The 25,457-nt window shown below is 38.0% G+C and overlaps 1 protein-coding gene across 1 annotated transcript in view; it reads right to left on the bottom strand.

Annotated features, from left to right (window-relative positions):
• The window catches only part of grik3 (glutamate ionotropic receptor kainate type subunit 3), a 104,197-nt gene that overhangs the window by 44,557 nt on the left and 34,183 nt on the right, over positions 1-25,457 (bottom strand). Inside the window, exons 2-5 of the mRNA XM_032517423.1 lie at positions 4,154-4,327; positions 3,683-3,940; positions 3,337-3,518; positions 712-765 (exon numbers count right to left, since the gene is read on the bottom strand). Of these exons, the coding sequence (XP_032373314.1) occupies positions 712-765; positions 3,337-3,518; positions 3,683-3,940; positions 4,154-4,327 (668 nt within the window). The remainder of the gene's footprint in view (positions 1-711; positions 766-3,336; positions 3,519-3,682; positions 3,941-4,153; positions 4,328-25,457) is intronic.

Here is a 25,457-nt window from a genome sequence, read left to right as displayed (position 1 = left end):
GTGTAAGGTTGGCTATATCTTTTCTATTGTTAATAATAAAAAAGACCAAAACCAACAATATTTTAGACCCAATACTGAATTCTTTACCCATTCTGTGGCGCTTGTTCATACTGAAGACATACACTCAGTTGCCAGTACAGTACAAATAAGTCCTACTTTAATAAATACATGAATGAATAATATTGGTTTTTTTTGTTTAACTTGATAATTTTGTGGAGTTGTTGAATTGTATTGCAATATATGAGAGAGGTGTTTTTGTCATTTAGACCACCCTCTTTGATAAACATGTGGTGGACAAAATAATAGGAACACACGCTAGTATAACATAATATAATTTGACAGTACCACAACCTGTGGCCTCCAGAATGACCATCAAGTTAAATCAATTGAAATAATTAATGAATTAATGACAGTTTGATTTTTATGTCAGTGCTCACACAGAACTTGGAAGCTACATTCAGTTTGGAATCTCAAGCTGTTGTTTTATTATGCTGCCACCACAAAGACTTCTGTTGATTCCACTATAAAATGGAGTGTTTACTACAGCACACTGAAGACTCTATTATACCTCCAGCTTGTCAAACAAAATTGATATTATGGACTGAATCCAAACTCTATTGGCAATTAGCCACCATTCATCAAAAACTCAAGCGGTGGTGGAGATGAGAACAAACAAGGCTCTTTTTTGTATTAACAAGCATGGTACATTACCAGAGTGGTGAAGATATAGTGGTAATACTCTGTCATCATCCCCATGGTCTGGGCCTGGAAGGATACAGAGAGAGAGGATGGGAAATAAAGTTGTGAATGAATAGAGACAGGATAGGGAAAATGGTCATTTCGTCATGTCAGGACATTTTAGAATCAACAGCACTGTCAGAACAAATAACCAAAGAAATACACAAAAAGACTATCAGTATTGAACAAAATAGCCAGGTTTTAATGAGCATATTGATTAACATGCTGTTAGCAACATTTTGTGTGTAAGTTTCTGCTATTGTTTAGTAGGATTTTGGCACCATATGTAGTCCGCAGAATAGCAACAGTTATTGATGCTTTTCTATGCATTTAAATGGTTTGCAATGGCTCAGGGCCCGTGACGTTATCCCAACAGTGAAGAAAGCCTTCAATCAAAAGAGCTCGGTAATCTTTGCCTCATATCCGAACACTCCATCACTGCCACTTGTTTCACTCAATCTACATTCAAAGGCACCACATTCCCATGGCGGCTGTTCTTCCTATTTAATTGTACCATCTGTCGTGAAAAAAAAGGCCAAGGTTATGTAAATAAGATGCTATGCTTATGTGGAGGCAAATTCACTTCTCCATTTATAGACATCAAGCCACATACGTGACATTGAAACTTGGTGTCACATATTGTGAGCAAGAGTTTTCATTAAGTAATTTTCCACTACTGCAGTCCAGAATTAATTTACAGTATGATGCAATATAATTTTGTCAGCATTTCTGTTCATGAACTTTTTATTTCAGTACACCTCCATATGTCACTGATCCCACCAATACAGTAGCAGGGTCACAGCACATAATAAAAAATAAAATCATTTAACAATAAAAGGCACATAGAGTTCTTTTAGAAGACATCGGGGGCATGCTTCTCATTTTTGCCAATGCAATCTGAGAGGGAATATAACTTGACAGAGGCATGTTGAATGCAGGTGAGCTTGTCAGGAGCAAATACAGGACCCAACATTTTGTTGATAATCATGACATGACAAATGAAATATTCTAAGGACATAAAGCAGTGCTTGATATTTAAACCCTTTTACACTAGTAGAGTCAGATCCTCCTTAATGGGAGCGCACCTGCTCTACCAGTCAAATCACATTACACATACATTCAATTCTGTCTTTTGAATTGTACTTATTGTCTTGGATAGGACCAAACATTTTGTAAAGCTGTAAATGGAGCAGTAAATTAAGATTCTGTAGTTCAGTAGCTGGTACATTTTTTTCACTGCTGCCTCCAAATTTGCCTTTAGTAAAAAAGTTGTTTTAGGTGACTGTCGCACACAATTCTATTGATATATAGCAATATAATAATTGCTATCTGTTGTATGTTTCTTTTTTCAATGCTTCTCTATTTCCAGCCTCAAGTCAACATTTGCAGTGTTTCTTAGTGTTCAATGTCAATACACTGCATATTTTTTTGGGTTTTGGACTGTGGGTTAAAAAAGAAAAGCTATTTGAATGTGTCAACTTTGGCTTTCTGAACATGTGATGGGCTATTACTATTATATATATCATTTAATTAAAAATAACAAGCAGATTAATTGGTAAGGAAAATATACCTTAATTTCAAAACCTTTTTCATTATTTTAAAAGCTGTGTTCTCTGCTGTAGTGCCCTGACAATTTGATCATGGACTGGAACTGTCTGGAACATTTTTGCCTCAAAACACTCTCTCACTTTTTCTCTCAAGAGGACACTGATTCCTTGGTGCGAGATTTGCAGACTGGCCATCAGCAAATATATGTCAACTTAGATCTTAATAACTTGAGAGGAGAACTGAGTTCTTTAAAAAAAACTTGGGAGGAGATTATGCATTCTGTAAACTTGTTAACAGAAGCTGACAGCACCCTGAATGGGGAGGGGGACGACACCACCAGCCTGTTACTGTCATCTTTACAGCATTAGGCCACCTACACAATCTCCACTCTGTGCATCATACTGACAGTTCCTTTTTGACTGGCACTCATTTATATTAAAAACCTGTTTTGAATATGAAGCATTTTGGATCTTGTGTCTGTTTTTTTTAATGCTCTATATTCAATTATATTCACCCCAAATGCATCAAATGGTAAAGGACCAAGATCCATTGTAAGAACTATGCTTTACATAGATTACAGTTTTTCAGTATATAATACAAAGCCAGCTGCTGCAGATGCAAAAAAAATGAGCAGCTGTGCTTCACAGCTCAACATTAAACTATGACACTCTGCTTAACATCATGAGAAACTTGTTTACCAGAAAGTATATCCTACAGAAGTACAAAAATATCAATTAGTTAGTTTTAGATGTGATATGTGATGGGATTTATATAGATGTGTCCCACTTTTAAAGTGTTCTGAACAAGCAGGTGGCACAAGTTGAAATTCCATACTCTCTGACAGCAGAAACTCACTGCTGCTTAATTATTACCGACTCACCTGCTGCTCCTTCCCTCCCAAGTTCTTGGCAAGTCAAAGCCTCCATAATTTCATTGACAACACATCTGATAAACTGAGGGCTAAATAATCAACTGGTGCAAGTCACAGCTGGGTGGAAAAGGACCACATCTTTGACAAGAGGAGTGTCTGTGCCACACTCTCTCACTAACCTGTTTGAGAATCTGTGCGGCCATGTGGTGACTGCAGTCAAAGATTATCCGAAACTCCCGGCTTCTCTTCATTTCTTTAAGAAGTGGTCTCGTATCCTGTGTGTCAAGAGGAAGCTGACGGATCTTTAGCCTAATGTTGTACCTGGATGGGGCCATTATAAGCTCCTGTAGTCTTATGAGACCTGAAGAGGAGAAACAGCACAGATAGAAGACATAGCCAACATTGTCACACAGAAAATCTTATCCCATTTTTCTTTCCTTCATTGTTTTTAGCTAAGCACTTGCAGATGTGCTCTGTGTTTGTGATATTACAGTAACATGATATAATAGTATAATAGTTTTTCACCTGTGCTGTCATCATAGACAACAGTGGCTGTTTTCCATTTGAGAAACTGCACCAGGTCCAAGATAGCATAGCTTAGTGAAGAGTAATCCGGGTATAAATTGGCATAAAAGCTGTCCCTGTTGTCCATGGGGTGATGTTTCCACCGCACCTGGATGTGTGGCACTTCCAACGCATTGCAGATGGACTGCACAGCATTTGACGAAGAACTATGTGAGGGTCCAAATATTGCAACCACACCTAAAGATAGCTGGTCACAAGCTAGAGAAGGGCAAGAGAAGAGTGTACCAGTCAATTTAGAATCCCAAATACTTACATTATACTTATACTTAGATATGTTCACGTAAATACAAAATGATTTGAAATGTGAGCCAGTCATGATTATTTAAGAAATTCAGATATTTTGTTGACTGACCAGATGCTTTTCCACAATGTAATCACAATCCTTGAATAAACACAGAACAACCCACTCACCTTTTCTTGACGCCTCAAAACTGTCGTAGATATTAATCCTCTGTATGTCATATGTTAATGTTGTGTTTGGCAACAAAGTTCTGTTTCTGTTAATGTTATTGACAGCAAATTTAAAGGCAAGCTCCTCAGCACTAACAAGTGAAACAAGTCCATCTGTTTGTTCAAAAATCCCACCTGAAAAAAAAAGAGAAAGAAACGTGAGGCCCATGACAGTTAGTCTCAAATGTAATCAGCAGCCACAATTCTTGGTAGGGCTAAATGGGGAAAATATTGAGAGGCATTTGCACTTAGGACTAGCAGCGAGGGGAGCAGCACTCATAACACAAGGTATTCAATTTTAAAATTTAAATTTACGTGGAGTAACCCTCTTCATTTTCAGTAAAAAATTCAATATCAGCTTTGAAGTCTAAAGCAATAATTTGTGTGGATGTGTGTGTGGATGTGGGTGTGGGTGTGGGTGTGCGCGTGTGTTTCTGTTCCATCAGGGCAGCAGGATGTCTCATGCTCTTGTCTCTCCATTAAGATGTCCATTTATTTCACCAGAATACCACATTGGTGGAGCTGATAACTGTACTCGGGTACTCTTCTTTTACATAAAATTCAAAGGAAAATACTTTTCCATTTTTTAGATGGGGTTGACCACTTCTCAAAACTTAAAAAACAACAAACAATGTTGAGTATCACTTAGGATGGTGCTGTGTATTAGACCACCAGTGCCACACTACTTTCTGCAGTGCAGAGGAGAAAAACTGAGTTTTGATAGTTTTCCAGATTACTTGTTTTTTATGACATGTTAGGTCTACATGCCTGACAAAGCTTAAACAACCAAAATAAAGTATTCTAAATTCAATTTAGGTCACTTAAAGGATAACACCACAGATATACTGTAATTTCTCAAATAAACCCCGGTAGTCAATTAAAAGCCGGGCCTCTGATAGTGGCTGGGGGCGTGGTCAACACGGACAAATAAAGGCTGGCCTCAAATTAAGGCCGGGGAAAAATTAATGTGGTTAATCTCCTAAATGCCTTTCATATAATGTACATTCAAGTTTATCGTAATGTACAGTACATTTCTACCAATTTAATTTAACAGATTCAACAATATATTCATGCTCTTTTCTACACTTTGTTTTTCTGGATTACAGTACTCTTGTAAAGTATTGTCCTACCGGTCTGTTAGTCAGTATGTGTTACTCAGCAGAGTGTAGCGTGAAATAAATACCCGGTACATTTACAGCGTTCAAACTGACACAGTAGTGGTGTTTGATTATTTCTGACCCAAATTGCTCTGTCGCCCTACTGGCTATTGTTGTATATGGGGATATTTTTGCAAATAAAAAAAGAATGCTCACTGTCCACTGGAACGCTTTGGCTTTTAATTTAAAATGGTTTATTTAAAACAAGTACACTCATAAAAAAGATGGAATTAGAAATAAAGGCCTGCCTCTAATGAAGGCCTGCTTCAAATAAAAGCCGGGTACCCTGTGCTGTTCAGGTAAATAAATGCCCCAGCTTTTATTTGAGGAATTACGGTAATACACACCAGTTTATATGTTATAGAAAGTACTACTAAACGTGTGATAACAGTATGTCTTCTGTAGCTCCAAAAGGAGCTTTCGAAATGATGATGTCATGTCGTGGCCTCCGTTGCTTCAGTTTTGTCTATTTTGACCTGTTAGGCAGTCTCGTCATGAGTTTAAAGTGCAATGCTTACTGATTTGTCCTTATGGAGGAAACCCTGCCAAAAAGGTTGTGTGTGTGTGTGTGTGTGTGTGTGTGTGTGTGTGTGTGTGTGTGTGTGTGATGAACACTAACCCATTTACATTAACACATTTATGCAGGTTTATATGAAATCTAGTTTGACACCATACCAGGCCAGTGCATGTCCCTGCATAAGTGTGCATGTCCATATCTTGATAAACGTTATGCAACATGTAATCTCACTTGGTTATCTTACATTGCTCAACCAATCTAACACATCCAGTTATGTTTGTTTTATTTTTAAGTATTCAAAAGTCAGAGTATTTTCTTTGTCAGTATTCCACTGTCATTACCCCAGCATCTAACATAAAAAAAAATGTCTATATTCCACCATTTGTGTATAATTGGTAAAGTAACAAACATTACATTTACTTTCAAATGTAAGACAACAAAGTCCTTCTGTGGCTGAGCTGCAGCATTAAGAAGACAGTTTTGACAGCTTCTTTAAAGATGCCTTTAGGAACATCAGCTTATGGAGAGACTGGCTTCTCCACCTACACTCTCATCATATTATCCATTTCAGTAACAAAGCAAAATGCCTCTGCCATCTTCCATCAATTCTGAAAAAAAGTTCACTGACATCAAAAGTTACAAACTGTACTTAAGTTGAACTTGTATGGCCATCATTTGAGTTATAGAGACAACCTTTTGAAAACTGTTTTCTCCGCATTGAGATCACAGCATTTCTAAACACCGAATCACAGTAGCACATATCTTTAAAGTTATTTCTGCTGCCTGTTTATAATGACGTTAAGTCAAATCTCTCTAGCCTTAAGATATCCAACTTACAGTCACATAACAAATAAGAAAAAGCAGCTCATCCTCACATTTAAAAATCAACTCTTTCTTTTTTTCGGGGGGTGGGGGCTCAGTAAACGTAATACAACCGTAATACAACTTTTTTTCTGCCACAAGGCATTGCTTTGTCATTGATTATATCCCGCTTTGCAACACAGCTATACAACAGATACCTTATTTATTGATATTGATTGATTTAAATATCAATCGATCCAACACCAAAGATTTCTTTTCTACCTTAAAATAATGTTTACAAAATCATTTCAATGGGTCAGTAACTCGTATGAATGAGACATAAGAATAATGGTAACAGTAACGGACAATTCTGCTCCCAACCTGTAGGGGGAACAAAGAGGAAAAGTGCTGTGGTGCCTACTATAAAAGGTCCTGGTTGACAAGTAGCCAATGCAAATGTAATTCTTAGTGGGTAACATATGATTACAACACCGTTCAACACGCTCATTTATTTTTTGTATGATTGTTTTTACCCCGGTTCACAAATCTGGGCTAAGCCACCAATTCATCAGTAACGTTAACTGTATAGAGAGACGACTAATCTAATGGTAATTTAGCTAGCTGGCACACCTCTGTCTTCTGCCTCAGTCTCCTGGTCCTGCAGGGCTTCAGTCAGGATGAGAGCTGACAACAACCCCGGGGACACATCCATTCCACATTATGCCCCCAGACAGCTAGCAACCATCAGCTATCATTACAGCCCCGGCCCCAGGGACACATCCACAGTCAGCCCCTTGCCAGCTAGCAACCAGCCCGGTCAGCACTTAATTCCGGTGCTAAGGACGCTAACTGAACAGTCGGGAAACAGACCCAGGTATTCGAGTCAGAACAGCCATTCATAACGTTACACCTCCGTTAGCGTTACGAGTGCCCCCCCCCCCCCGTTTTTACAGTTGGTTAAATTGACCAGACAAAACAGGAATAAGGCACGGGAAGGATAACTCTGGGAGTTGGAAGGGGTGTGTCGTAGTTCTGCCTTCTCATACCGTGACACAGGTTTATGTAGTTAAGTGTCGCAATTTCGGTTTTATTTTGCATTTTGTTACAGCCCTACCTATTATGCATTTTTTTCAGATTTTTCCCATTTTTTGTTTGTTATAAAGTTTTCAGTGTATGGAACAAATGTATAAAGAAGAAAAAAACACATTTCCCTCTAAATGGAGCTTTCTCTTCCACATTACTGTTTAAAGTTCCTCAATTAATGATTGAAGCCAGACTAGGTTTTCATATTTGCTGCCCATAAAGTAAGCACAGACTGCCCAGTGGCTTGTTGACCAATCACAACAGAATGAGCTAGCTGACCAATCAGAGCAGACTGGGCTTTTCAGGAAGGCGGGCCAAGAGCTCAGACAGTAGGTTTGTTTCAGATGAGCCAAGTCTGCGCAGAATCAATCGCCGCCTGTTGCATGCTGCTTAGATTTGTGTCCAACTTGATCTTGACTTGCTCTGATGTCATACACACGTGGGCAACAATATACTCACGAGATCTAGGCAGCCGCAGGTTTGAGACGCAGGCAACGCAGTTGCTTTTCAACAACTGCAAGACCCAAGCGGACCCAGGACATGCAGAGAAACTGCCTCTCACCTGATCTAACAGCTGATTGGTTCAGAATCGACTCAAAATTATGTTTTATATTATCTTTTTATTGTTTTTGAATCGGAGGGAGTTTAATTGCTATTTGTCTGATTTAAAGGCTTATTCTGTACAGAACACATGTTGTGTGCCTTATAGTGACAAGAAAATTAAGAAATCAGAGACTTAATCCGTTCAGATTATGGATCATCTACAGTCTGTTGTTTGTCTGTCAGGAACAGATCGCATGTAGAGAATTTTGACAGCTACTCTGGAGACTGTGTACAAGCTGATAAATGTGTCTGATAACATTTTATTAAATCCGAATCAGACCTAACAAGATGTGATTGTTTCTTTGACTTCCTGTTCAGCATGAAGGCTGCTGGAATCGGCTGGAAACTGTCTGACCTTACAGCGGGTTTTTGTTGACGCCACTCGCTGCTGCCGCCTACTCTCTTCCACTTTACAGGCAAGGTGCAGTTAATCTCGAATGAACCTAGTGTGTTTCAGGTTGAGGCAATGGACAGTATGAGAAACATGATACGTTTTGTAAACATCAAACATGTAAACCTATTCTAGTAGACCCCAAGAGTACAAATATGATGCTGAAAAGGAGCATAATCAGGGCACTTTAGGATACCGGACCCATGGCAATGTTTGGCTTTTTTGTTTGATATTAGGAAAGGGAATTATAAAATGTACCTCTGATCTGAATTGGATATATTTTTTTTTAATTGTAAAGAGTTTTCTTACAATCAACTAATCAATTAATCTATTAATGAATTCAACAATTGCTTTATTGTGTTGAAAGATATGAGCTTTGAGGACATTTCACTGAAATATTGATGTTGATATTCTTGCCATAAATTTGATGAATGAACATGAACATGTTTTTTTAAATTAGGTACACTTTTTAACAGGTTAACAGAACATATGCATTAAAATATAATACCAGGCGCAGAAAAAAATCTATTAAAAATGGCTTGAATTTAATTAGGCCTAATGGGATTTAAAGACCACAAAGTGATTTATTTTTGTGTTCTTTGTGTTTAGGATTTTTCAACCTTTGGCCTGCCAACCTGGTATTATTTCTGTAATCCTAGAGAATACCTCGTTGCAGAAAGCTGAGCTTGGAAATAACACCTGTGACCTGCTGATGCCCCTGAACAGACCCCCAGTGTCTGATTCACTGACTCACATATCTCTACTGCTTAAGAAAGAGTGGCAATTCTGGAAGCCAAGCTCATCTTACTATTTATGACTCAAAGCCTCCCTGGGTTGCGAGAGGACGTGATGCATAAACCGCCCAGTGGAATCCGTCACATTAAAATAAATGAATCCTTCCATTCCATGGGGAAATCTCATTAGAGTACATTAAGTAATTGCTGGAGTATATAGTAATTTGACTGTTAAGAGGATAAAATGTGCATTGCTCAGAAGCACTTTAACAAATTTAATAAACAGGGGGAAACCTGCTCCTTGGGAGGAAAATCCTGCAGATAATTTGCTTTGCCCTTTTCAGAATACTGCCATAAGCACAATAGCCTTAAAGCCTTAATGTGCAGAAGCTCCCACAACTCCATCCAATAAGGGATAAGCAATTCTTTTTAGCATCTCACAAAATGTACTCTGATGTAGAGATGGGAATATTATGGAACATGTTTACAAGTTCGGATTTAAACAACTGCACTGAATGTTCATTATTGCAGTGGGCGCGTGCAAATTGAGATGCATGAATTTCATTTCATTTGTTCTTGTGAATCTCAGTCAAAAGGCTTCAAATTAGCATGTCTCCAATAGACAAGAACACAAAGGCCTTTAATTAGTCTCTAAGGTCCTTCCACAATATATAAATCAGCTGCTAATTGCAGCTGTTTTTTGAGGACTATGTGGATCAGCTGGATTCAAAAGCCAAAGACTGATGTATGTGAAGAGAGAAGGATCTAAATTCAACTCTTAAACTGCAGAAAGGGAAACCAGACCATTCAAACTTAACAGAAATATTAACAGACATAGGGACAGCTAGTAGTATGAAATATGAAAGTTGTTATGCCCAAATATTTTGGAAATATGCAATATAATGTAAATAATACTGACCAGACAACTCTTTATTACTCCAGTTATTAATCAGTCATTGCATCTAAGTCATTTCCCGATTTCTCAGTTAAACTGTACTGCTGTTCGTTACCGCATGGCTGCAATGCTCCAGTAACAAGAAACCAAGCCTAAAGTAACAAGAGACAGACTTCCGTAGCTGATAAACCTCATCCGACTGGTGTTATCATGGCAGCAACATTTGCATTATAAAGTAGTGTACCAGATGTTGAGCTTAAGATTTTCAGCTGTATTCAAATAATGCGAAGGCAACAAGAAAGTACATAGCCAGTATATACACAGTAAGGGCAGTTAACCTGGCAACTACATGGTAACAGCTTACTGTATGTATCAAAGTGTTAAATATTGATTTTGGAACACAAATACACATATTCAGAAAGATTTTTTAAAAAATACTATCAAAACTGCAAAATGTAGATTAATAGTGCATAAATTGTTATTATTTAAGCTAATACATTCATTGATAAAACATTTGGCCTGCATGTAGACTAAATGAAAGCCTTTAGTAATCTGTGGTGTGCACACAAATGAGGATGCATTTTATTCTTAAACAGAAATTGTGAGTGCAGAGCGGTCTGCAAAGCCTTGAGGAACTGACAGAGACAGGCTGTGTCAAGTCAAAATCATAGGTTTTACATTCCGCTGTACATGCCCTTGCAAAAATCCATGTTGTAGCATGAAAGCCCCACATGTTATGTTTCGGCAAACAACGTGGGCAAGTGCACAAGCATAAACCCACCCTCTGCTGTGTGGCAGACTGCCTGCAAGCCAGCTTAGGATGGAATCATCTGGCTACCACATAAAATACTTATTTTTAACATCCACTGCATTTACTGACTTGAGACTTTAAAGAGAGTGATCTGAGCACAGTCTGCCAAAACAAAGCAACATCAAAATAGAATGGTGGGCGCCTGGATAGCTCAGTTGTTAGAGCGTGTGCCCATATTTAGAGGTTTGCTCCTCAATGCAGCAGGCCTGGGTTTGACTCCGACCTGCTGCCCTTGTCTGATAAAGTTGTACATTATGCAGTTGAGAGGTAACATTATATAAATACATTAAACATGTTTCTGCTATATTACACTTACTGATGGTACTAATTTCTGATGAAATTCCTTTACTTACAAAAGAAATGGATTTTGGATTTTTTAATTGTATTGGCTTTAATCCATGGTTGCCTTTTAACTAAATTTCTTTTTTTTGCTGAAGTACACTGACAGTGTCTAATTTAGCCTAATCTTAATGCTGCTTTGTGATAAAATGAAGTCTGGTATGTTGTTTTTCCAACTATAATTAATCATTCATTCAATTTTTTGGGCTAACATCCAAGATTGGAGAAGATATATGTTTGTCCCTGTCCTAAAAACAACCACACAACACAGCACAGATTTACATCCATTGTCTCAAGGAAACAGGGAATTTCGATTTTCAGCTGAAAAAAATACCACGTCCTTTTTTGAAGTTATTTTTGTCTTTTCCAAGATGTGTGTTCAGAATAACTACAGCACCCACCATGTAATACCAAGGCAAGGCCATTTTTGGCATCTCTGATTTCCACTACTGAGTTTAAAAACTGTGATACCATTGCCCTTGTTCAACAGGAAATCTGTGCACAGGAGAGGCAAGATAAATTACCTTTTCTGTTATTGTCTGCCAAGCAACAACCTGACCTTACTTGCAGTTACAACCAGCTTCACAAGAACATTGCATATGATTTAATTAAAAATAAACACCAAATAACATATTGCATTAAAGGTTCCAAATTGTAAAAATTGAGATTTCAATGTTTTTTTAAAATTACAAACCATGTAGTTGTTATACAAATACTGTCAAACTATCAAAACACTCAATCCACAAAGAAATGCACAGAGCCTATGTTCAGAAAAGCTGTGCCTTTAAATGAGCCATTAGGACATCCGTATATTTGTGATGTCACAACTATACTATATATAGGTAGAAAGTGTCGCTACAATGCGGTTAGTCATTTGGCTGAAATGAAGGTGCAGAGATGCCTAGAGTGCAGATGTGAAAGACTTGGAAAACCTGACCAATCAGAGCTGACTGTGCATTTTCAGAAGGGGGGGGCTTAAAGAGACAGGCGCTAAAATTGAGTGTTTCATATTGGGGCTGAATACAGGTTTATTCGGAGAGACAGTATGACAAAAAAAAAACTTAATGTTCTAGTAGAAACCCAAAATACATGTATGAACCAAGCAAATACACATTAATAAATAAGTATTTCTACTGTTAAACTATATAAATCCATAAACTTTAGACTTAGCTCATAATAGATGGGCATTTATCAAAGATATAGATGGATAGGCAGTATGGAGTATATGTACATATTTTATTTGCATTGCCCTCCATTGTATGATACATTGTGCTTGTTTAAACGAACTCCTTGCTGCCAGACAAACCAATCCTAAAACAATAAAACTAGCTCATTATGCTCTTGGATACATGTGCCCACCCACTGCATCTCTGCAGTGTTGCTCTTTTGTACTTTATTTTCACTGGTGGGATTCCCAATCTCCCTGTGAATAGCATCCTGTCTCTTTGGATGTGCAACAGCACTCACTTACACAATGATGGCAGCTAACAATGACCAACACAAAGCACACACACAAACCACCATGAACGTTTGGAAATGCGGCCAATTTTGGGAAGAATATGTTTCCTCATAATTATGGGTAACAACACAACACTTGGGACTAGCTGTTATACAATACTGAGACCAGCAGTTGATTTAGCCAATACTGCATTTTGTACCACACACAGAAAGAAAAGCAGGCCAGGAATATGTTGCATTTAATCAATGATAAGTATCATGAAAGGAAATTAAGGGTGCTGGTTAATTAATGGTGTCTGGCAGCATGTTGGCTCATTAGTTAGCAACGTAACCTCACAATAAAAGGGTTCTGGGTTTGATCTTAGCTGTGGTTATTCGCCCCATGTTCACTTGCATTTCCCCCTACTGCTCTGCTTTCCTCCTGTAGTTCAAACACATGCAGGTCAGGTGAATCTAAGACTCTAAAATTGCCTCCAGGTGTTTCGAGTGATTGTGTTTGTCAGTGTGTTAGCCCGACAGCAAATCAGTGACCTGTTCAGGGTCAACCTGTAACCCTTATTCAGAATAAGTAGGCATAAATGGATATTTGCTCTAGTTAATAGCCTGCCACATAATCTAGAAATAAAATTAATCAGTTTATTTGGAAATCAGAGTTGTAAATTTGGAGGTTTCACTGATTTCTTTTTTTTTTGTATTCTGTATTTCCATTTAAAAAGGAATATTTTCAATATTACTCAACATAGAAACATGTTACTCTCCTGGTAAATGTAACCAGTTTTAGTTATTCTAATGTTTTTGAAAAATCATATTTTGTTCCTCATTTTGGCATGTTGGACGGCTCAAAGTACAGAGCCTCGGCCTCCATTGCCATAGAAAAGAAGCGCGAATCCGAGCAGTACCAGCACAGCCACCTAACATTGTCAATGGGAAAATATATGTATGTGTATGTTGGTGTGGTATAGAAAAGTGACAGACAACCAGAACATAAAATGGCCCTGTGCTACGCTAATGTCTGTTGGCTACATCTTCCATCAAACAGGTTGTTTTTATTGACTTAATCAAAGTGTTAACTGTTCAAGGTCTCTACTGTTGATAGTGTTAAATCTAAAAGTGTGATAGTGACTGAAGGGTATGTGCAACTTTTACCAGTGTAAAGTCTGATGAATTAATTTGAATTACCATGGGGTGGTGTGTGTGTGTGTGTGTGTGTGTGTGTGTGTGTGTGTGTGTGTGTGTGTGTGTGTGTGTGTGTGTGTGTGTGTGTGTGTGTGTGTGTGTGTGTGTGTGTGTGTGTGTGTGTGTGTGTGTGTGTGTGTGTGTGTGTGTGTGTGTGTGTGTGTGTGTGTGTGTGTGTGTGTGTGTGTGTGTGAGAGATATAATTTTTGTTTAAAATTTCAAATATCTAAAAGCTATCACTTTGATATGTTTCAAGCCTTAGTCTTAGCAGTTCTATGTTTATAAACACAAGATTAAAAATGGGGAATATTCTTGTTGTAATTTAATATTTTTTTCTGAAGTGCTGTTTGGTTAAACAGTCTTCTAATGTGCATGCTTATGTTACATATGTAAGCTAAGGTGTGTTAAAACGATTACAGGGCTAATGTTAAGGTTGGCAACTGCTGTTAAATGTGTGAGTTCACTAATAATGCATGGGAAGGAACATGCATAGAAAAATAAAGCCTGTATTTAAGTTGAATGGCAGCATCATTCTAGCCACAGCAATATACTAAACTCTTATTAATTACATTACATTACATGTCATTTAGCTGACGCTCTTATCCAAAGCGACTTATATGTTGCTATATGTTGCACGCCTCTGGAGTTGTTAGTGTCTTGCTCAGGTTGATGTATTGCAGTGGGATTCGAACCCAGGTTTCCCACACCAAAGGCATGTGTCATATCCACTACATCTCTAGAGAGACTCATGCTTGCATAGAAATTTGTGTTCTTAAGCATAGTACTTTCGCTTTAACAGTGATGTATTAAAATGTTTTTGAGCAGAGGGAAAATACTGTAACAATACGGCTAGATTTTGTTTAAATGTTTACATTAAATATGAATAGCACATGTATACTTGGTAGTCTTTTCTAATCATGTAAATTGTCATAACTTCTAAATTAACTAATAACAGTTTAGTGATTTTTGGATTTCTTAAATGTCTAACCATTTATGGATATCTGGCAGATACAGTTAATATGATACAGTGACCGTTTTTTTCAAGCGATACCAGTCTCATTTAATTTAAATACAATCCCATTTTACTTGGCTAATAGTCCAATCAAACAGGGAGGAATTTCAAATAAGCCCTTTAACCATTCAGTCAGTAAGGAGTTGGGTTATGAGTTACTTTCCTTATTTGTAACATTGACATTGAATGCATCACTGGGGTATTCTGCACCAGAGTTCTGGCACACACAAAAAATGCTGTTTAACTGTATAAAGCAACTTCACCAAAAGAGGTTGAGGAGTTTCTTTTACAGCTCTTCAGGAAGAGATTTAAATGATGAGAAGTTAACGTTCTTACTTATGTCACCTATATTAACTGTATTTGACCAAGTTTGTAGACATTTGAGTATAAAAACATTAAACTGTTGTCCTTACTTAATTTTTGATGGAGCAGCACAAACATATAATTAATACCAAATATTGTACTGGAACTCAAACCAAAATCAATTAGGAAATGAACATTTGGTTAGTTGTTATAGCTGGTTCACACATAGGCTTTGCTAAATATATGCAAATCTTGCTTTAGTCCCCTCCCAGTGTGCACAAGTGGCTTCTTTTCTAGATTTAGGAACATTTTAATGAAGGATTGTGCTCTGTGATAAAAAAACTTACAGTTAAGATTTTTTTAACCCTTAAAAAACATGAAACCAACTTTTACAAAACTGTAGACATAAGTGTCTTACAACAGATTATTATTGGCGTTATTACTGTGAAGACCATTGCACTACACTACAACCGATATAACCATCGTTATCTATTTGAAATCTTGAGTATTAGACATGAGGTAAAACATGTCCCTGTATATTTATCACCTTGGAGAATGAAGCCCTTTATACATTTATTCATAGCACAACGCATTTGCGGTGGGTTCACACACACACACACACACACACACACACACACACACACACACACACACACACACACACACACACACACACACACACACACACACACACACAATTTCTTCTTGGAGCATACTGTAGATAAAGCTTGCCTCAGTGACTTGTCACACACACACTGTCTCTCTGCAAATCCGACTTGAATTAGAGCTCCCATTTGTCATTCAGGCTGATTCATGCAGACTTCATTGTTGTTGTTAATGATGTATTTAGCAGACTACCAATAACATGGAAAATAATTGTTTGCTCAAATACTCTGCCTCATACCAATCCATTATGTATAATGAGTTTTTATATTTCCTGTGTTGACAGGCTGTGCATATGTAGTAGTTAATGTGTGTCTTGTTATATTTCTTTAACTTATTTCTTCTAACCACTAAAGGCATTAGTGTTTCTCTATTTTTGCTGTATTACAGAATCCAAAGCAAAAAATCGATAGTTAATAGCAGCAGGAACTTCTATAGTAAAAGGGATAGTCAGATGATGCAGCTTGAAGCCCCTTTAATGTAAAGTGTTTGTCAGACAAAAGTGTCCTTGAGCCCCGCAGATTACTCCCATACCATATTCAAATTATTATATGATAATGATAGAAATGCACATCAAAGAAAGAAGTATGATTAGAAAACAGTTATTCTTAATTCTACAAATTGTTTCTTCAAAATGTGAAATCAAGTCAATGACAGTGTTTTAACCGTCACAGCATTTAGACAAATGTGTTGTGTGTAGGCCACAGCTTTAACGGATCATAATATATTATCATATAAATTGAATTTGGGCTTCTGTTTTTGTCCATAACGAGAGAGGGTGTTTTAATTATGTTATTTTACTGTCCACATTCAATCTTCATTCAGCTCCATCACAGCTGAGAGGCATTCTTATTTATTTGATATGATTAGTAGTACTCATGCAGCCCTATAATGTTGGGATATCTCCTCTGTCAGAGGACTGTCAGGTAACAACACATTTGTAAAATCTAATTTTATGCTCAAGTGGTTCTGCTTCTGCAATTTATCGCAGCTATCGCTCACCCTCTCTCCTGCTCGCTCTTGCTCGCTTTCCCTTACTCCTTTCTCCCTCTCCAGTCTCCACCCTCTCTCCCCAGCTTAGTGAGGTGTTTTGATCTCATTATCATTCCCAAACATTCACACCGGATAATCTGTCAGGGCGGGAGCCTGTGCTCTGCACCGTACAGGGCACCCTGGTCATGATTAGGGGTGTTGGCCGTGCTTGCAATGAAAATCACTTTTTTTTTTTCTTCTTTTAAACCAAACTAGATATAATGGGTATTTTTTTTCCTGCATGCTATAAAGAATTGGCAGTGTCAATTAGATCCTTGAGTAAAGAGTAACGGCCTCATACTGTGTGAGGACAATTGTGGGAGAACCCAGCGAGGACACAATTGATGAGCAAAACGAAGCAGGGGGGACTCAGGTGCCCTTTTACAAACCACAAATCCCTTTCCAGAACCACTGCACAATGCACAGTGAACCTCCATTAGACAATCCTGTTCCACAATGCACAATACAAACAGCCACCTCCCCTGTCTGTAGGCTTTTGTTACCACAGAGGTAAAACCATCCCTATGCCAAATCTTCACCTCACCGCCAGTTCAATCAAAGGCTCTGCCAGGAAAACGTGGAGCAAGACAATGGCAACTAATGCCAGGTGGATGGGGGCTCTGAGCTCTGCCAAGCTACCTGTGTCCCTACCCAATCTATCTTCTCACTCGCTGCCACCTTTCTTTGTCCACATATGGTGGGAGAAAATGTGCAGACCTACACAGCCTTGGCATTTTGTCATAGTGGGACACAAAGGTGGCCAACTGCAGGAAAAAAGCTCCACACTGTGCATGAACAAGAGCTTTGGAAGGTGCACCTTCAAATATGTGTGTGTTTGTTTAAGAAGTGGACTTATTTTACATGAAGATAAATACAGGGTCCAGTTAAACATTGTATCCTTGACAACATTTGTCAATAAGCAATTTAATCATGACCCCAAACAAGCTTACTCACCAGCTATGCTTTGGCTGCCTCCTATTTCTGTGATTTAAAAATACATTATATATACTACACTCTGTTGTGTAAAAATAAACCTTTAGATAACAAAACTAAATGTACATATCGTTTGTGATATATTTCTAACCCATATTCCCAGCTTGGATATACAGTATACTACGATATAGTCTTGTCTGGCTAATCAAAATAATGTCTTTAACCTCACATATTTCATTTAGAAGATACTCCTTCACGCATCCTTGCTGTGAAGCGTCATACTTATTCTGCCGTTGGCCACGTATACCCTCTCTCGCTATCTCAGCATGCCCTTTTACTGTCAGCAGCATTCATCCATGTGTGAAAATTGCAGAGATCCTCATTCATGTCAGAAAAAAAATGGAATTTACCTTGTAATAGTTTACTTTTAAATGATAATTCAACACTAAAGCATGTAGTGCAGAAACAGGCTGGCTTTTTGCTGTATTAGCTGAAACTTTCAAGCACTCTGCACTGAAGTGGTGTCACATTAGTGTTTTTCATCATCTATGAAAAGGAAAATGTCAGTCAAATAAACATTTATAAATGACATACCACAATTTGCACAACTACAGTAAGAAAATAATATAACATGAACTAAAAATGAGAGACTGTAATTACATTTGAAAGACGAATTATGCGATGTTTTTAGAAACTGGCATAAGAAAACAATTTTTGCAAGTAACTCAATACAAACAAATGATTGAGATGTTTTCCCTAGTCTTGAACAGAAACACAATTTGAAGTTTAAAACAAATATATACTGTATATATAAAAATGTTTTACCATATACTCAAACAAAGTAACAACCATTAAGTGCAACCTAAACATGCTATAGTATTTGCAAGACAGCTGAGTTTTGTTTGTTTAAGATTGGTCTTAAAATGTAGGTTGTCACCCATAAACACATGACTATGTTCCTTTTCCCAGTCGGACCCCAAGTGGGATCTATCTGCCTGGCAAGGAAAACACAGTGATTTTGTCTGAGCATCTCAGCTGCTACTTCAGAGGAATGAAGGCTGTGTTCATACAGACAACAGCACGGCATGGGAAAAAGAAATGCATTCTTCATTTCAATGAGACACAGCAGGTGTGGCACCACAGAGGGCTTTGGCAAAGAAAAAGAAAAACATGCTTAGTAGTATTGACAAATCACATTTAAGCAGTCTTTGGTTGCATGCAGGTGAATAATCTGTGTGGAGCGCAAAAGAGGCGGAACGCATCGGTTGAAATAATAGTTATTGTTATTATTGAGTTACGATGATTTAGCTTATTTGATTTTTTTTAAGTTTCTCTGAATTCATGTCTAATCATAGAAGGTTAACGAAATGTCATCTGGACTAAAAGCACCTTCAACAATTATTGATTAGGGCTGTAAACAATAGGCTTGTTTGAGATTAGCCAGGTCTGCGCAGAATCGATCACCGGCGATTGACTCTCAGCTGATTTACCAGATGATTGCTTCAGAATCGACTCAACATGATTACGTTTTATATAAACTTTTTATTGATTTTTAATTGGAGGGATTTTACTTGCCATTTGTCTAATTTAAAGGCTTATTCTGTACAGAACACATGTTGTGTGGCTGATAGTTACGTTTAGAAGTCAGAGTGACTAAATCCAAGTTGAGATTTTCAGTCACTGCCCCCGGCTGCTGCCGCCTGCTCTTGTTCACTATACAGGCGAGGCGCAGTTCATCTCAAACAAGCCTAATAACCGGTGCATGGAAGAGGAAGTCTTGGCACCAATATCCGTTTCCTGGATAGCCACTGGCTACACCGGAAACCCAGAAATATTAGCAGTTGCTGCCAGAGGTTAAATTGTTGAAGACTGATGGCCAATGGGTTCTGGGATTAGGTCAATTGTGTCTCCGGTGTAAGTGATAGAGAGGATGAAATGTATAATTTGTCTGAATCTCCAAAAGGTGGCATTTCTAGCAAGGTAGCCAAGTTTGGTGCTTCTATGGTCAGGGGACATGCACCTGTGCATTAATCCCCATTAATGCAGCATGAGCCTCAGGTTAAATTTGTATATATATATATATATATATATAAGAGAGAGAGAGAGAGAAGAGCGAGAGAGAGAGAGCGAGAGAGAGAGAGAGAGAGAGAGAGAGAGAGAGAGAGAGAGAGAAGCAATGCCTCTGCCTCAACATGTCTTCTAATGACGCAGTGTGTAATCTTTAGAAATAATACCTACACACCCTTCATTTGTTAACAAAACCGGCTGCCAAAGGACAACTTTATCTACAGAGCTGATGCTAATGACGAACCCACTGACATAACAACGCCTGTTTTCCAAAAGATGCTATAAAACAGTGTTGTGCACTGGAGGAATCACGTCAAACCTAGCCAAGCACCTCCGTGACAGACCCCAAGACTTCTCCAAGGAGAACAAATCATGACAGGCTAGCAAATAAGCTAGCTGGCTCTTCAGCTGGATGGTGATCAGCTGCTAAATTATAAGAGATATATAGTGTATCAGTAGCGTAGCTTATCGATGTTAGGCACACCGTGTATTATAAATTGAACGACAAGCATTTTAAAAAATGTGAGCATCAAAATGGACAAAAGCTGTGGTAGGCACTTTATTGTTGGCGTAATTGTGCAAAGATAACAATCTTTCCGCCTATTGTGATTCAAGTGGTCTGAGAGAAAAACAGACTTCTGCATCTCCTCTTGACCATGTTTTCTGGCTTTAGATATTCTAGCCGTGACGGGAGGCTCTAGTCACTCACAGGTCATTTTAGAGAAATAACACATTTCTATTGGCTATTCTGCGCATGCATTGTCCATGCAACAGATAGGGGAAAGGGAGAGCTCAAGGAAAAGGTCTCACTTTACTTCAAATTCTGCCGTTTATTTGCATTCTGCCCACTGCCGTTTTAAACTGTGGTTATTTAGGGTTCTCACTTGGACGATTCTTAAATTTATAATAGCATAGGGCTACATGCTACATGCCACTAAACTGCTGTGGCTCCATAGTGTCAGACAGAATGGCCAGTAAAAAAGGCACACTCCAAATGTAAATTTAACAAACATCACATTGCCCATTGTGCACACAATGCCCCTGGCTAAAAAAGAAAATACAATTGAGTTGCTAGAATAACGTCTATGTGGAAATAGCATTTTGGTAGGATCATGGTTTGTCGTCTTGGAACTATTCATAAAATAATACATTGGCATTTTGCAGGGCAGGTCTATAATAAATAACATATTAACATTTCACCCAATAAATATAATCTATGTATGAAATAAAAAAAATGAATTAGGATTTCATTGTAAATATTTTTTGCACACTTTGTGGGTCTCATGGTTTTGTAACAGCATACTGTGCATTGGGTACTTTTGCTTTAATTGCAGAGTTCAAGTGAAACCAAAGAGCAGTCAATCACAAGTCAGCCTTCCGTTTACCCCAAATTACCTCAAAGATGGGAAGAATTAAGATAGAGAGTCTTGAGTGGGCCCGCACTCAATTCACTCCAATGAGAGATGTGGCTATTATTTGCTTTACTATTACAACTGATATAAATATCAGACCTTACCTTACCTAAGTGCAAGGTGTACATTTGACATATGTAGTACATTTTGAGTAAGTATTGTTTCGGCATTGTGATACTTAATTTGGTGTTGTTATCAAAGTCAACATTTTGGTATAATGGCAACTCTACCATATATTACTTTTTATTTTCACAATTCTCATACTGCTTTCAGAAGTTTGATCTTTTTTTTTGTCTTTTTGTTTTTGTATGTCATTAAAGAAGTTGGTGCTAGAAAGGCCAATACTGACAGTTTGAAGTTTCTAAAAAATGTGCAGAACAATTTAAAGAACCTTTTTCATCCCTTTCATTACTGTATATTACTGTTTATGTTAAAATCAAAATAATGTGAGGATTTCAGTGAAAAAGCAGCACTGAAGGCCGTGTGTAATAGCCTTTAGCCTCAAGGCTTCACCAGAGTTGTATGTTCAAATTATTAGTTGTATTGTCATGCAGGGGCTCCAGGGTTGTATTTTCATCAGTTGCACTTTGGAGGGGCCTTTTAATTTTACTGTCACAAACCTGTTACACATCAATTGACTCATCCCGAAGGTTAAAGCACCACAGTTGGATGCATAGTCTCTAAAGTGGAATGTTAGATACTACTCTAGGTCACAAAAAAAGTGTGCGGTGTAATTGAAATTGATTTTACAACTTAAAGTGCAATTAATATCAAGGCCTGGGTTTATCCCTGCAAGCTGTTTAAAAGACCATACTAAAAGGGAAAGGCATTGTTTAATTTGGACAACCTTATCACCATGGAGTTTTGACAGCCACTTAGTTGCTTTAATGCTTAACATAATTGAAACAAGAGTTTGAGTTTAGTAACGTATAAAACTCTTTGACAGTGCTATTATCGTCCCCCACCAAGCTAAATGAATGTCTTTTGCCAGAGGCATAATGAAAACAGGACATAAGCATCTTTGTATGATCTCTTGCCTTACTTTTGTAAAAGGCAGTAAACATCTCAGGATTTTATTTCATTTTCAACAGCAATACAGAAAAATACACAGAGCTTGAATTTAACCCAAATAATCACACCAAGGCAGGCATTTCAATAATTGAAATAATTAATGTCAAAACTAAAAATACAACTCAAATACGTTTCATAGAGACAAATAAGGGCCTTGAGCTGAGAGGTTCACAAGGGTCTTAGGACAAGAGTCACCCTGTTATTCAAAGTCAGTGCAGGCGCTGCTAAATATAAATTTGCCCCACTTATTCAGCAGACCACACATGCAAAGTTAATGTAGACAAATGAGGGGCAGGTGCAGGTCAGATCATTTGGGACACCTCTGGCTAGTTTCTGGGACAGGAGGCACTCAAATGGAAATTCACTGTGTCTGTGAGAGCGTTCACATCCTCTGCTACAAGACCAAACTTAACACATCTGAATTGAAGCCCAGGGCACTCATTTCAATCCACATTCTTATACTTTTCTGGTGCTATGAAGAGGGAGATTGTTCCCCTCAGGGCACGTAGAAGGGGCCATGTACTCATGAGGATTAGCAGAGAGCACGAAGCAATGAATGTGAGGGACCAGTGAACCGAGGGACATTAACTGATACCATCTGAACAAAATTGGACATTTATAGAATCTAAATTTAAGATACTACAGGTAGACTTTTTTCATTTTAAGACACTGCAGTAAAATATATCATATTTAGAAGCCCAAGACGGCAAAAAACCTATCCTTAATGATCAGCTTCAATGCACTTTCCCTCATGACTGTATGTAAATCAACATGCTTGACTGCGCTGATATGATTGACAGCCTACAAGAGGCCTTTCTTGTTAAACACAATATCCACGACCAGCCATGTACTGTAGTTTCATGAAACAGACAAGGCAAGATAGATCTATATTTGACTCACACAGATGTACGAGGACTATTTTTTGATTTTTATGGTCTCAGTTTCAAAACCCAATTGTTAAATACACTTATCAATCAACTGCTTCCAGACACCTTAAAGATGTCCTGGGGATGATAAGACAAAACAAAGATTTAAGACTGTGTGAGAAAGCTGTTGCGTACATGTTGTGTTCTGAATGAGAGACATGTATTCTTAGTGTGGAGAACAAAATGTGCAGAGCTTATATTTTAGTTCTTTTTCAAACATGGCTTGACTATTGTAGGTTCATAATAAAAGCTGCCTGTTTTATCACAGAGCACAAGCATTATTCCTAAGCACTTTGCACCGTCTTTTCAAAGCCGATTAGAGCACAGAGAAGGAGGCCAGCTCATCCTTGCAAAGGCAGGATATTTACATTTCAGTGCCATGTGCAGTGAATTTTAATTTGGCTGCTACGATTTAACACGCAGGCTTCCTAGTAGTTTCACACATGAGTGCTTAATGGTCTTCGTTAACATCCTAAGGGACTTTCCTCATTACCTGATCTGGTCAACTCTGACAGGTGCAACGAGACTCATCACTGATCTTTGTTCATAGTGCCAAGTTCCCTGGCACTATCGATCGTGGTGAAATCGAAATCAAGGAAACACATGTGAGTCAAAAAGCCAAAGCACAAAAAGAAATGTCAGTCAGTGGCATAAGGGAATAATTCTAATGAGATCAGTGCCCTTGACAAAAATATACGGCCTAAAGTTAAATGTCTAAATGATCCTGTATTGCCTCTCTGAGTATCTTTGGACGCAGACCAAAAAAACCATTAGGCCATTTTGAACAAACCCATTAAGTATCTGTTTTGTTACACAGGCAGTCGTAGGGCAATGCTGTGTTTTTTTAGGATTTTTGTCATTTGTTTTCCTCTTTTAAATACTGTACACCAAAAAAATATTTGATTGTCAACGCAATGTGCCCTTGAAATAAAATGCTGCAATACATTGTTGTCTTCTAGCATTCCATGTGTTTGTAGTTTTTCTACTTAATGGAAACGCCCTCAGAAGTCATGAATCAAACATTTTTTACTAAACCATCGCATATAAAATTCCAGCCTGAAGGTCACTGAAGTTGTCCAAAAATGAAAGTTTATCTTCACAAAAATTCAAAAACCTTGTTGTCAATTATCTCAACCTTGTAACATACAGTATTTAAAGAATCTCAAATGAGCAAAGTTGAATCTTTTAATAAGCTTTGTGTTAGATAATCTGTATGACAATCTGTATTAAAACAAACTGTACTCCTCCTTATCAAACTAAGAGAATTCAGAAAGGTATTATTTTACAATGACTTGAGGAAAGACTTAGAAAGGCATCATACAGCAGTGCTGTCTTTTTGCCAACATCTTCTGGCCAACACAACAACTTGTTTTCTCACATCACTTCCTTCACACAAGTTCTCTCTCCGAGTGATGGTCACACATGCTGCACAGCATAAATTGTCTTCACTGTTGGCTTTAAACCCTGACATGGACATGGCATCCAGCTAAAGCAGTTCCGTGTGGAGTACTGACAATCAGCCAATACTTTGTTGTTGAAAGAACACATAACATGTGTGCACCTTGTGAATCGCCTATACAACAGGCCGTGCATCATGTCTGGTCACTCACCTGAAAAACACAGTGTAAATAGTGACCTGTCTAGAATAATGATTTACAATCAGACTTCAGGAAAGTTTTGAGACTAGAAACTGTTTGTGGAATATATCCATCACCACTCGGTTCCTGCCTAAAAGGAAGTTTTCCCCACCACTGTTGCACCAAATGCATGCTCATGGGAAGAAGAGAAGAAGAAAAGATGGAAAATCTCCAAAAGGCATCAATGACAGATTAGACATTTGTATGATATGTCACAAAAAGTTAGATTTTATTTCCATCATTT

Source organism: Etheostoma spectabile, chromosome 6 (assembly GCF_008692095.1).
Source record: "Etheostoma spectabile isolate EspeVRDwgs_2016 chromosome 6, UIUC_Espe_1.0, whole genome shotgun sequence".
Classification (NCBI taxonomy): Eukaryota; Metazoa; Chordata; class Actinopteri; order Perciformes; family Percidae; genus Etheostoma; species Etheostoma spectabile.
Note: the sequence above shows the minus strand (reverse complement) of the source record. Positions and strands in the feature narration are given on the sequence as shown.